The sequence below is a fragment of the Corvus hawaiiensis genome, chromosome 3, assembly GCF_020740725.1.
Source record: "Corvus hawaiiensis isolate bCorHaw1 chromosome 3, bCorHaw1.pri.cur, whole genome shotgun sequence".
NCBI lineage: Eukaryota > Metazoa > Chordata > Aves > Passeriformes > Corvidae > Corvus > Corvus hawaiiensis.
The window spans coordinates 52,464,360-52,478,001 of NC_063215.1; the positions used below are offsets into that span (position 1 = coordinate 52,464,360).

General features: G+C 35.0%; 1 protein-coding gene across 5 annotated transcripts in view; it reads right to left on the minus strand.

Annotated features, from left to right (window-relative positions):
* Positions 1-295: 295 nt before the first annotated feature.
* Positions 296-13,642, minus strand: part of TBC1D32 (TBC1 domain family member 32) — a 71,182-nt gene continuing 57,835 nt past the window's right edge. For all 5 annotated transcript variants that reach the window (XM_048298410.1, XM_048298405.1, XM_048298407.1 and 2 more), the window contains 6 exons: positions 8,857-8,926; positions 7,931-8,046; positions 6,774-6,928; positions 5,196-5,336; positions 3,232-3,420; positions 296-997 (listed from right to left, as the gene is read on the minus strand). In XM_048298410.1, the coding sequence (XP_048154367.1) occupies positions 878-997; positions 3,232-3,420; positions 5,196-5,336; positions 6,774-6,928; positions 7,931-8,046; positions 8,857-8,926 (791 nt within the window). In that variant the 3' untranslated portion in view covers positions 296-877. The remainder of the gene's footprint in view (positions 998-3,231; positions 3,421-5,195; positions 5,337-6,773; positions 6,929-7,930; positions 8,047-8,856; positions 8,927-13,642) is intronic.

A 13,642-nucleotide genomic window follows, 5' to 3' on the forward strand; every position in this document is an offset into this window, starting at 1 on the left:
AATTCATGTATATATATTCATTTTATCTAGCAAAGTTGTTTTCCAGGAACTTTGCAGCAGTGTTTAGTTTGTCTCCCAAGGATGTGGTAACAATATTGGATAAATCCAAATTCAACATTTGTGGTTTCTGTTGGACTTCCAAAACATTTATTATATCATGAATTTCTATTCAAAAGATTTGAGATTTCAGACATTCTGTAAAGAAAATGTTATTACAGGTGTTGACAAAACATAATATTTTCTCTTCTTTTTTAACTAAATAATAGTTTTTAAAGATTCTAATTTCATTCAGACATGAAAGATAATAATGCTTTATTATCTAAAATGATTTATCTTATTTAAAAAAAAGACAGGAATATCAAGTCTTTTTTCATTACATGTATTCGAACATCCCATTTTCTCAACATTATCCACAAAGTCAGAACAGAGAATTTGGTTTTCATTTGTTGACTTTCCTTGCACATGAATACACACTAGCAGTTGTTTCTAAATATAAAAAATAATCCCTTTGTCAGACCTGAGCAAAATAGGAAGGCTTTAGGATGGTGCTACAAGGAGATGACAAAGAGACAATGAATTGAGAACAGGTTCAAGGCTTTATAAGGAAGACATTTCAGCATCCTACAGGTGGCTTCTGAAGCTGCCTTGTGCTAACTGAAAATGAGGCTGTGCACATAACCTATCTGGGAAAATTTGGTTATCAAAATTAGGTTATGTCTTTTTGAAAAACTATATTCTGAAATCCCTTCTTATTTGTTTTACAGTATGTACATTTCAACAGCCTGGCTGATTTTAGGTGAGATTGATCAATCAATCAATCAGCATCCTTTTAAAGGACATAACCAAAACTGTAAAATAAAGTGCTTGTTTGCTTCATCTATGTATTCTGTGCTCTTATGGTCCTCATGTCTTTCAGCAGCATCGGTCTGTAGATCTCCTCCAAGGTTTCCATGTAGTCTAAATAATCACTCACTCGAAATCCATGGAGTGCTTCCTCCTGCACAAATACACATAGAAAGCACTTAATAGCTAGACCAAAAAAATGTACAACTCAAATGTATGAATTCCAAGCTTCTAAAGATGGCTCATTTTGTTCTGATTGTCACTGCCTGGCTGTTTAAAATAGATTTTATTATGTTTTATTAGAAATACAGATTTGGCAATATCTGCTTCCAGACAGTTTTTTTTCTAATTACACACTTGGTATCAGAGAATTTTATTTCATGGGAACATTGTTTACCTCATTTTTGGAGAATATTTCATTGAAGATTTTTAAGAAAAATAAAGAAATTTTTGAGAAGGGAAAGCCAGGTACTAAAATATTTTTTTGAAAGAAGATTTCTACACCAGCACATGACATAAGTTTATTAGTGTGACGGAAACCAGTAGATGTATATCCTCAATGATAGAGGAAGATCTTCATGACGTGCTTAAACAAAACCAGAATAAACTGTTCTGCACCATTGCAAGCAAATAATTCTTACTAATTCCAAAACACAGAGTAAAAGAAAGTGCCTTCAGGAAAAAGAAACTAACAGATAATGTTCCTTCTCATGGCTACTATATTAGAGGGATAAGGAGGATGCAGCACAGAACACAGGATCCTGAAGAACAGTTAGGTAAAAAGGGTTAATTTGTTGCTGTTGTGTCCTCATCATCTACTAATCAGTATTAGCACTGCTGGGAGGATGTGCTGCAAAAAACTCTCTGGAGCCAGACAGTCTCTGTGGACACAAGTTGTACCTCTGGTGTATTAACTATGAATCTCTGCTAAAAAGAATTCTCCTGAGAATGTCTACCCAGGCTTGGAAAACAGCACTTTGGCATCTGAACAGGAATTCAAAATAGTCTTTATATTTCTTCTCCTCTATGTAGAAGCAAAGCAAAAGTAAGATTTTACCTTCCATGTTGCTCCTCATGCACTGTGAGAAGGCTATGGTGGAATATAATATATACATCTGGAATTGAATGGCATGTAGTGACAGGACAAGGGGGAATGGCTTCAAACTCAAAGAGGGTAGGTTTAGGTGAGGTATGAGGAAGAACTTTACTGTGAGGATGGTGAGGTACTGAAAAGAAGTTGTGGATGCCCCATCCCTGGAAGTGTTCAAGGCCAGATTTGGTGGGACTATGAGCAACCTGGTGCAGTGGAAGATGGATCGGAAATAGATGATGTTTAAGGTTCCTTCCAATCCAAACCATTCTACAATTCAATTTTTTTTTTTTTAATTTCCATTAATTAAGGTTATCAAAAGCAGAAGTACAAGTTAAGTATGCTCCTTTTTCTTCTGCAGTTGTCACTCAATAAATTGCAGACATTCCAGTACTGCATTAATTTACATTTTTTTCTCATTAATTTAACAGTACCATACCAAACCTTTAGTCTGTTTATACTGCATGTGGCAACAACAAAATTCTCTCTCCTGTAATTTACATATACCATCCAATACTGCCATCAAGATGCAGTTTTTAAGCCACCTTGTCCAAAACAAAACAATACATGCATTAGACTGTGTACCAAACATTTTCAAGCAAACTGAGTGGGCTGAGATATTTTTCCTATTTAAGAATATGTAAGTTGGATGCAAACCAGTCAGAAAACTATTATTCTTAGGACAGACTAAGATGCAGATATCTAGTTCTCAAAAGAATTTTGACAGGTGAAAAAAGATTAGAGAAAAAGACAAAAATGTCTCTTTGAAGAAGAGTAAGATACTGTATCTATTTATGAATGCAGCTATAGCTAAGCACTACCCTGCAAAAACCCCAAACCCAAACATAATTTCTAATAGGGAAAGAATATGAAATCGCGAGGCTGGTTGTATAGTAACTGGCATCTCTTCAAAATACCAGCTCACTCAGCTTTGTGCCACATCTCTACAAGCTTCTGCAAGAGACCACTGTGCAAACCCACCTTTCTGGAGAGCACCTCATTCAATGAGACTGAGCCCACATATAGAGAACTGAATCTAATGCTCTCATGACTTAATGTAGCTATTTTCTTTGCTCATGAAGGGAATTGCTCAGTGCAAAATGCAGGAAAGCTATTCTCTGGAAAATACTACACACAATTTCCTGCCAGGACGCAAGTAAAATTAAAGTATTATTTCACTCACTTGAAATCAATAAGTGAAATTCAGTCAGAGTGTCAGATTAAGTAACGTATATATCCTCAGTATTCAGAGCTTTGCTTCTCCCCAGCAGCTGAAAAAATAAGAAAGCAACCCTTACTTTAAGAAAAACCTGAAGGTCTCGGGCTTCTGTGTGCTTCAGGATGTCTTGCTGTAGGTGTCTGAACACAGAAATACACATATATATTTGATAATCGGGACCAAGGAAAATGCATATGGCAATGTAGTGACAGATCTCACTCCAGTCCATGTAATTCCAGAAACACTGAGTTATCCATTGCAGACAGATCTAGATGAGAATGAAATTATATATAATTAAATCATTCTATACATTCCGTCACAATTGATCAGCTTTTCTATACTACAGAGCCTTTTCCCTGTAACATTACCCTAGCTGTGAAAATAAAAGCTATAAAGCACACCATTTTTAAAAGCACAGCCTTTGAATAGAATCCTAGTGAGTTTGACTAAACATAACACCCTGTATCCGTGCATCTCACTTATATGAGTATGTTCCAGCACCTCCTGACATTGAGACTCAAAAGTCCAATGAAAGCAAAGGTGATTTTTTTCAAGATTTTGTTTTAAATGTGGCCTAAAGGGTAATGACAGTGATGAAGGCATATTCAGTGTGGGTTTTCCTTTCAATTAAAGTAGTTCTCTGCATTATAAATGAATGTCAGGCCCTTCCCTAAGACACGTTTCCATTTAATGAAGTGAGTATGAACACAGTGACTCCTCTTCTCTGTTCTAAATTACAATGTATTAAGATGTATAATGCACATTTCATTTGGTTCTAGACCACAAATCTTCAGCTAATCAGTCCTTGAAGTGTTCAAAAATATGCAGCAGAATTACCAAGATTCTAATTAGATGACAACAACCGTAGTCTGGCAGTAAATCTGTTTTGAGGTATTTATTGATGCACACAATCAAATACATCAGAACTGTTTCCACAGTTCAGAGTTTGTTTTTAATGCTGCCGTAGAACTGCAAAATCACACAGAAGATACAGTGGCACCATGAGTGGCATTTCAGTAACTTGTTAAATAAATGAAAAAATCCTTGTTAGCAGTTTGGAACAGTATCTAGTCTATTACTGAGTGCACACAATTTAAAAAAGCATATAGTGCAACTTGTACAAGAATAGCTGAAGGAATGAGTGTCCCCATGTGTTTTCCCCATTCCCAAACAGGAATCTTACTGTAAGTACCTTATTCCTATGCTGAGATAATTTCCTTCATCTCCCACTCTTCTCTCCTCAAAGACCAAACCCGAAGCTGACTACTTTAAGCAATACCACATTGACATCAGCCCCCATTAAGAAGTCACTTCAGCTGCAAATCTCACAGCAAAAAGGAATTTTGAAGGCAAAAGATGAAAAATATTTTTCTTGTCTTGGCCCAGCAATATGCTTTCTCACTCTGGCGAGATGCCCTTTGCATTGGCAATCTAATTCACTGCATGGAGCTCTTTACCCTTCTTCATGATAGCAATCTTTACAAACAACGCTTCATCCATAGCTTTCCATACGACCAAAGAATTGTTTTAAGTAGGCAAAATGAAAGCTGGAATTATAGATAATTATTCTTCTGTAGTAACACCTATTTAATATGAAAGAATACCTGATTGTAATAGTTATGGTAGCTCATATAAAATTAATTTCACTCTAATATCACAGGAACAGCTTTCTATTATATAACTACTGCAAATTACTAATTTCCCTCCTATTTCCCTCCATTTCTTAGATAATTATTCCAGGGAATAAAATACTCTGTTTAGTTTTAATGCTAAATCTGAGGATTTAGTATATATTATTTTTAGCAAATTTTCTGCATGAACATGTAATAAATCAGCTCCAGTACACTGGTGTTATTCTGTGAGTCAGCTGCTTTCTATTTTCAGATGCTCTAAGTCACTATGTGTTCATATCTGTTACCCTCAGTTTTAAAACCACCACACAAGTGCTGTTTAGAAAAAGCGCCCAGTAGTTCCTCAGTGTTCTTGATTTTGTAGATTTAAGTCAACAGGTTGATGATACTTTAATACACTTTGATCAGTTACCTGGGATGGAGTGAAACCAGACATGTGGAAAGCTGAACAGACAAGGGGCAACTCAGCTTTCAGCAACATTTCAACATGGTGAGCACTGCAAAAATAGACTGGATGGATGCCGTATTCCAGTGTTGTAACAGGCAGGTGCATCTGGTTAACGACAATATCATCATCAACAACAAAATTGAGGAACATGATTACAGACTACAGAAATGTGCTATTTAGTAATGCCTTGCTGAGAGCAATATATAAAAATACACACTTTTGCATGTAAGGTAAGTCATTCTGATTATTTTAGAGACAGGAAACAGGATAAACAAAATAGGTTGTACTTCCATGAAGAAAAACATGTAGGTAACTAAAGAAAAGTTTTAATAAATATATCCTGTTTGTTTCTGTGCATGAGCAGTCTAGCTTCTTATTGCATATAGGCTTTAACTGTCAAAGCAGGGATGGAGAAACTGTTGCTATGTATTAAAGAGAAGAGAAGAGAAGAGAAGAGAAGAGAAGAGAAGAGAAGAGAAGAGAAGAGAAGAGAAGAGAAAAAAAGACTGAAAAGACTGATTTCTGTTGGATTTTTTTTCCCCATTTAGTGGTGGCGTGGAACTTCCATCACATTTGAAGTTGTTTTCTGTGTGCAGGTATCTTTGTAGTATGTGTGGAACGCGTGAGTGAAATTCTACTTTGTGCAGCAAAAGGAGCAGAGGTTTTATCACTACGGAACGTTCTAGATATCAATGCCAGTTAATGAATCCTTGGCACCAGTAGTTTTTCAGCACTCGCACAATGGAGCAAATTTCAGCACAAATTTCACTATGCTGTAACAACCTCAGGCCAGACTCAGTGCTGAATGGACCGATACCATCATCACTTCTGGTGACAAAACAGATCACTTGGTAATTACTACAGAAGCCTGCATGCAGAAGTACAGAATCTAATCTGTGCTTCCTATACCCCAGAGTTCTCTGGTAGAGACTACAGTTTAGGGTTTATGTTCAAAACACTCAAGACAACATGACAATGTACAAAGGGTTTTATTTTAAACACCCACAATGAAAGATAGAAATGATATTTCCTATATTACAACCTCAATGCAGAATACTTACAATTTAAAATTGTCAATCATAAAGTATTTGTGCAGTAATATTTTTAAAATTTACTAAATACACTCTAATGTATTAAGTAAATTTCAAAGCTTTTACAAAAAAAAAAATCAAATGGATGAACTTGCTCTCTACTGGACTCTAATAATTAAAAAAAAGGTCATTCAGGAGTATCACAGCCTTCACACAGAATTTAATTCCACTAACAAAGCTTGTTTTACTGCCAGCTTTAAAATTCATTACCATAATCTTCACTATCAGTCCATCTGCTACTTCTCTCCTTTTAAACAAAAATTTGAGCAAATGTCATATCTACATTTTTCCAAGTGAGTTTTTCAGAGCCATGTATTTAGTTAGGGGGCCTTAAGGAAAATTTAATGCAATAGAAAAAAAAAAGAAAAAACAAAACTAAGGAAATTAATAAAGTCTCATTTGTAAACTTTCAAAGTAGCCTTTCAGAAAGAATCAGGTTATAAATTCTTACAGATAAATGCAGTCTTGGTAGCCAGAGAAATGCTGAAACAAGAAGACGTGAAAATTGCTGAAGAAACATCACTGTCTTCTCCCGGTCCCCTGACATCATAAGGAAGATGGAAGATGCAAACCAGTCATAGCCAGCATAGTGCTCCTGCAAGCAGCCTGAATGGGAAAGTTAAGGAACTTGGACAGAGATCTCCTCCTCACTCTCCTGCAGCAACCACAACTTTCCTCCTTCCCAGGCCCATGCAGACAGAGCCAGGTGCTGGGTTGTTAGACATGGCCTAGGGGAACACAGCTGCACAGAAGGCAGCATCAAGGCACAGCTGTCTCTCAAACGGAACTAAGAGAAACAATTTAAGCTGTTTTCCCCATATACTAATTTTTTTCAGTCTGTAAGTACTCAAACTAAACCAATAAAAGAAAACAAACAGCAAGTAAATGCAAAAAAACAAAACCTGCACCAAAACAAGTGTGCTTATAAAGTGCAAGAAAGGAGAATTGTGGGGAAGAAAACAGTTGTTAAAATTATTGGAAAAAAACAAAGTAAAAGAAATGAGTAAAAAAAAAGTAAAAGCCTTAAAAATGAGATTAAGCACATTCTGACTAATAGACCTGTAGTATAATTTAATAGTGGTATGCAAATGTAACAGAAACAAACATAGCAAAGCTTGTTGGAAAGCTATTATCTGCTTTAGTTTTTTCTTTACAAGAAGTTCCACAGTAGATCTAAAAGAGTCAAGAGTCTGAGCACTCCTGTTGATCAGACTACATCCACTTATCACTCTTACCACTACATGGGCAGTATCATTAGCAGTGCTGGTATTGTGGGAGTACCACAAATACTCATTAATGTTCAAAGGTACATTGCTGCAGGCTCTTTCTCACATTCAAAGATGTGATCCCACTCCAAAACAGTTGATGACAAAAATTAATGAGATTTGCATTTCTAAGAAAGTATAGGAACAAAAGGGTGAACATTTTCTTGAGTGCATGGAGTATGCATTGAACTTAATAAAATTTCAAAGTAAAAGTGCTGCTTTTAAAAACCTTTTTCTTTCTGTAAGTATTATGCACCTACACCTCTATTAAAAGTGAAAACCAAGAGTTCAAATTCCACTGAAATTTTTAGGCTATATAATTTATAAGATCAGGAAAGGATACAAAGTGAAGATACCACAGTTCTTTGCTGTTGTTTCAGAAACTCCTCACAATTCATTAACACAAAGCACAGCCCATTTTCAGCATCTTCTTTTAGCAAGTTTAAATATTTTCCATATCTATTTCAAAAAGTTAAAAACCAAAACTGTTCAAAGATTAAATATTTTTTTAATTCCTAAAAAGGAAGAACTCATATTTAATAAGCCCACAGAAGTTAAGCTGTCATAACATTCTTCATCACTAAAACTACGCTGTAGGTATACCCATAAATGATTAAATAAAACCTTCTATGCTCTACCTAGAAAGGATACACAGCAAACATCTGCTGCTCATTGCTACAAATCCTCACCCAAATTCCCTTTAGTTCAGTTTTAGAGACTGTGGTGGGGAGGAGCAAATACTCTAACACACGACTCAGTTTCTTCACATACAATATTTAGAATGTGACATAAGTATATTGTATGTGTAATTATTATAATCAGAATTCAAACATTAATGCTAAAGATAGCAATCTGTGGAAGTACAGACATCTTAGCTTTTCCTTCGTCACAGCTCTGCAAATTACCAGCCAAATGAAATGTTTAAATGGCACATAACTAAGCTTAGCTAAACAGAACCATTTAGAGAAGTAATGCGAGGGAAAAAACCTCACATAATTCAGGATAATACCATTTTATGGTAAATCTTACTAGCATGTTACAATTAGTCTTTACAAAAATAGAGGATAATAACATACATAAACTGTAAAGATAATTAAATTATGTACTAATACCTTTTTCAATTCCAATTAGAATTCATTTTCCTAAAGTTTATCTTAGATTTAAATGGTATAAAGCAATGAGTCGATGGATTAAGTATCATTAAAGTCATTCCATGAAAATCAAACAAATCCTAGAAATGCTCTAGGGAAATATTTTAATACCACGTACCTGACTGTCATTTCAACACCAAGCTTCTGCACAGATGAAAGGTTTTCTTTCTTCACATCTGCATCCATGGCTAAAACAAAAGAAAATAAATTAAATAAAGTATCACAAGAAATATGATTTGAACTGAATACTAATGTAAAGCTCCTTCTGTGTATGCATACCAATTTTGGAGAATTGTTTCCTATTCAAAATTAGTTTGATAGTGTTTGGAAAGGATACATAAAGAACCTGCATTCTTCATATATTTTTTAAATGAAAATCACCCTCTTTATAAGGAAATCTTTATGGTTAGTATGGTTATCATGATGGTTATCATTACATTTACAGCAAGTTATATCTATTTCAGCCCCATATCTTAGCAGAACTTTATCCTTTCTGGCCTAGAAATCAGACAAGGCAGCATATTCTGATGCACCTTTTTCCATTCCAGAAGCCTTAAACTCTCCTAGCAGTAATTCTAACTTTTTAAACAAAAATTCTATTTTGATATGAATCACAGAAAATTTTATAACTGATGGATTTAAAAAATCCTGTACTTCTATGCATTTTTTTCACACAGTAAAATATACTCCATTTTCTGCAGTTGTTTGAAGTAAAAATCCAAGATCGAAAAATTAATAAACAATATTTTAAAGCAACCACTGCTGCAGCATTTCCTTAAAATTTTAAATTCTAAATTATATTTTAAATGGGCATGTTCCCTATCAGGTACATGTATCACCTAAGATAACTATACCGCAGAAAAAAAATTCAGTCTAATAATATTATGAGTTACAAAGCTGAGGGAATAAACCTTTAATCTACTTCTTCGAAAGTGCTACTTAAAAACCAGCAAGAAATGAAACAAATGAAAACCCCTAATAACTGACAGTATTTGTTAAAAATGTAAGTAATAGATCTGGCAGCAGAAGTTAAAGTATATTCATGTAAATGATAAATGTAAAAATCTAATTAAGCAGATCACACAGTAACTTTGTATGTATTTTTTCTATATCCTCAGATGGACAGAGAAATCAAACCGAAGGATTCCCTAGTGATTCATGTAGGTAAACACTCTATGTTCCTGGCACAAAAGTAGGGACTAAGGTATTAAAGATGAAATAGTTACAAGTTCAGGGAGGAAAGGCCTCAAAGGGAAAAAAAAAATTAAACTAGTGACCTGAAGGATATCAGAATTCTCTAGGAACTGATTTACAATTTTAAAAAATTCTTAGCACCTCAATGGGCAGCGTTTTTCAAAATGTTCTGTAGCATTCAGGAGCACAAAAAGAGACTCGCATAAGGCATGATTTCCAAAGGCAACTATGTATTATTATTAAACTCAGTCCATAGCTGTGAACACTCCAGAGTAAGTTAACTGCCATGCACAGTCCTGTGGTATTCTTTCTGATCAGCCTAGACTTCAATCAACTTTGCAATTTATATGAAAGATTGCTTTCTTACTCATTTTTCCTCTTACCATGACAAAGCATTTATGTGTTTAAGTCAGAAAATGGGCCACATCCGAAATGACAGGATGACAAGCTGAAACAGCTTTACAGCATATTTCATGCAACTTGTATGGTCTTTGGATAATATATAATTTATTTCCCTGTTTAAAGTGCTGCTACGGCAAAGAAACCACTGGCTTCCCTTTTGTCTTAAGTGAAGAAGATTACTAAAGCTGTCAACTCACATTATTGGTTTAGCTCTTCCTGGTGCCCAGGCCAAATGTTTTTATGTCTATATAAATAATCTTTGGAATATGCTAACAGATGCTAAATTTTAACTTCAGTGATGGTAAGAAATTTTAGGTTTCTTTCTATGGATGAAAAAGGTTTTTGATTCAAAGAAAATATGTAAGTAAAAATTCTGCAAACTGCTGAAAATCCCATGACAGCCAGAGCCACCTGCATAATTCCCACAGAGGCTTCAAAATACTTAAAAGTAGATAGGTATTTTTGCTATCAGATTTCTAGTCCATGGCTTTGTCCATATAAACTGAAATTGTGGAACTCATAATTTTTTGCCTATGATTTATTATTTTTCTTAACAAAACAGCAGGTTTTCACTTACTCTTCAACAGGTACCTAAACACTGACACTGTCCATTGGCAGATACCCAAGCAGTCAATATTAATTTTTACATTTTGCCAGTAACTATCCTTACTCATTCTGATGTTCTTACAAAAATTTTCTATTTTAAATATTACTTGGACTTGGGGCAGAGCAAAAATTACGAGTTTCTCTCCAGATTCTGTTCTGTCATTTTGCTACTATTTCTTGATGATGTCACCTCCTTCACCAGGCTACTCATTTAGAGTACTTCTGACAGTCTGAACCTCATATTCATTGTTAGAATTGTCTATAAAAAAATCTTTTTTCAAAGAAAGGTATTACTTTTGCTGGATTTGAACAGGAAATGGAGACAATGTAAACAAGATCCAAGAGTAATTGCTGGAGAATGATGCTGGCTTCTCAAAGCTAGGTAATCTCATTTGCAATTCCACCTTGACTCTTCAAAGTATCTGTCATCAGTACTCTTGTCATAACAGTACAAGACTAAAATATTCATATCTAGATCTTTGTTATGTAATGGTCATCACAAATACTCAAGTAATTTCTGGCAACAGCTTCATTAAGAATGAACTACATTTTCAGTCCAGTTACCTAAACTGGCAATGGGTAAAATGCTTCCTGCTAACAGCTTATTTAAAATGCAGGACAGTTGGAAGAAATGCATTTATCAAATGATGCAGAAAGAATGGAAGAATGCCCTTCCTTCTCCTTCCCTTTCAGCCCAATTTGAGGTTGCAATCCTGTATTTCTCGTTTGCTGCTCCTTCTGAAGGTATACTGATACCTTCCCACTGGGTTTTTAAAATTTCTCAGTCTGTTACCCAACCCACCTGACGCTTCAAAAGATTAAGAGCTCATTAAATGGTAGAAAGCTCCTATGAGATTTTGTTCAGTCAGAGAACTAAGCTTCATCTAGGAGAAGGAATGCACCATGACATTTGAGTTTTATGGCCAAGACCTGAAATCCCTGAGGTTCTGTCCCTTTGGCAGTAAACAGCAGAGCTGTTTCAGAGACAAAGTCCAGTGGAAACCAAGGATTTGACTGCAAGGTCATCTGAAAAAGCAGAACTACCAAAAAAACTTGCTGATCACAAAATATTGCAGCATTCCCAAGTTTTGGGAGTCTGCAACTCATGGTGGAGATCAAGAAGCACAGACACTAATATATTAGAGAACTTTACATGTAGAATTTCTCTGATAAATGGGTTTGTCGAAACCTTGAGAAAACTAAGAGAGTTCCACAAAGTGTTTCTGTTGCACTGAACTGGAATTTGCTAACAGAAAGAGCAAGAGGCTATTTTAGGAACTTCATATCTCTAATATATAATGCACGGTATTTTACTACTACAGCAAATTTCAGTTTCTTGCCATTTTATTACCTATTACAGCTAGGTACCAATGATTTGGTTTTCAATGTTTTGGGGTTTATAAAAGAGAAAGAAAAAATAAAAGCAAACTAGAAAGTATTAATTCTAGGAAAGGGGACAGACAGAGATCATTAACATATAATACACAGATTCAGTCATCTGAATACACATCACAGCAGTATCATTGCTGCTGGCAGAAAGTAAACTTCATGTAAGATTTGTGTTACTGTTTATAATTGAACATTGTAACTGCATAGTGTTTTATCAGATATTTTTTCCTTCTCTCTTATCTTGAAAATGGTAACAACACAATCTAATTTAATTTTTCCATATTGGCAAGTTTTATAAGAGACTGAAATCCTGAGGGGTTCCACAGCAGATGGATGACTTTGTTATTCTAATTACAACTAGCTACAGGTTTACAAAACTGTCATTTTTTTAAGATAATCAAATTCTCATTTCAAGAAACATGATAAATGCTGAATGTCTATGTGCTGTACTGAATCCACTTTCATGAAAAATGTGACTTTTCTTCATTGAAATTAAACAACTATTGGAAACTGGTTTTCAGTTCCTCAGACCCAAATTTAAGAGAATTGTGGACACACGCAACTGCCAAGTTCATGTTTGGTTTACTTAGATGTGGAGCTAGAAAGATGTTACCTTCTAACAACTCATTAGCTTTATCTCATACAGAAAAATGTCTCCACAGTAACTAGTTTTAGGATTTAGGTTAGATGGCTCTAACAGGAGTATATGAAAAAGATACTGTGAAATAACGGCATTCAATAATTCTCCTTGAAGAAATTGCAATGCTTCATAAAGACTACCAGAAAACCGTGGGAAATGTACAGAAACCTGACCAATCATTATTCAATCAGTGAGAAATCGAATTTTAAACAAAGATGGTCTGACAAAGATTTGAGTGTGTTTTGTTGTCCCTTTGGTACAAACATAGGAAGGCCACACTGTTTATTTAAAGAACCTGAAATGAGCATGAATTTAGCTATATGACCAATTCTTAATCACGCCCTTTTACTGTTTCAGTGTAGAAGATGATCACAGATTCAATTTTAGAGCCAGACTTTTGCTTCATGTCAATCAGCATGAATTTATTGGCCTAAACTAACTTCCCTGGTAAACCCTTATTGCTACATCCGTCTGAAAAAGGTGCTATGAAGTTTTAATAACTATTTTCCTATAAAAGTTAAAAGAAACCTTTGATGACACGTGCTGTTTGCCTGAGCAACACTTTCCTGGGCTGGAGACCTCTTCAAAAAAAGTCTTTGATAATGGTGTTGCTGACAGGGAAAGAATTCAGTAAGACACCACCAGTCCTTTGCCTACCTCTTACCACCAGATT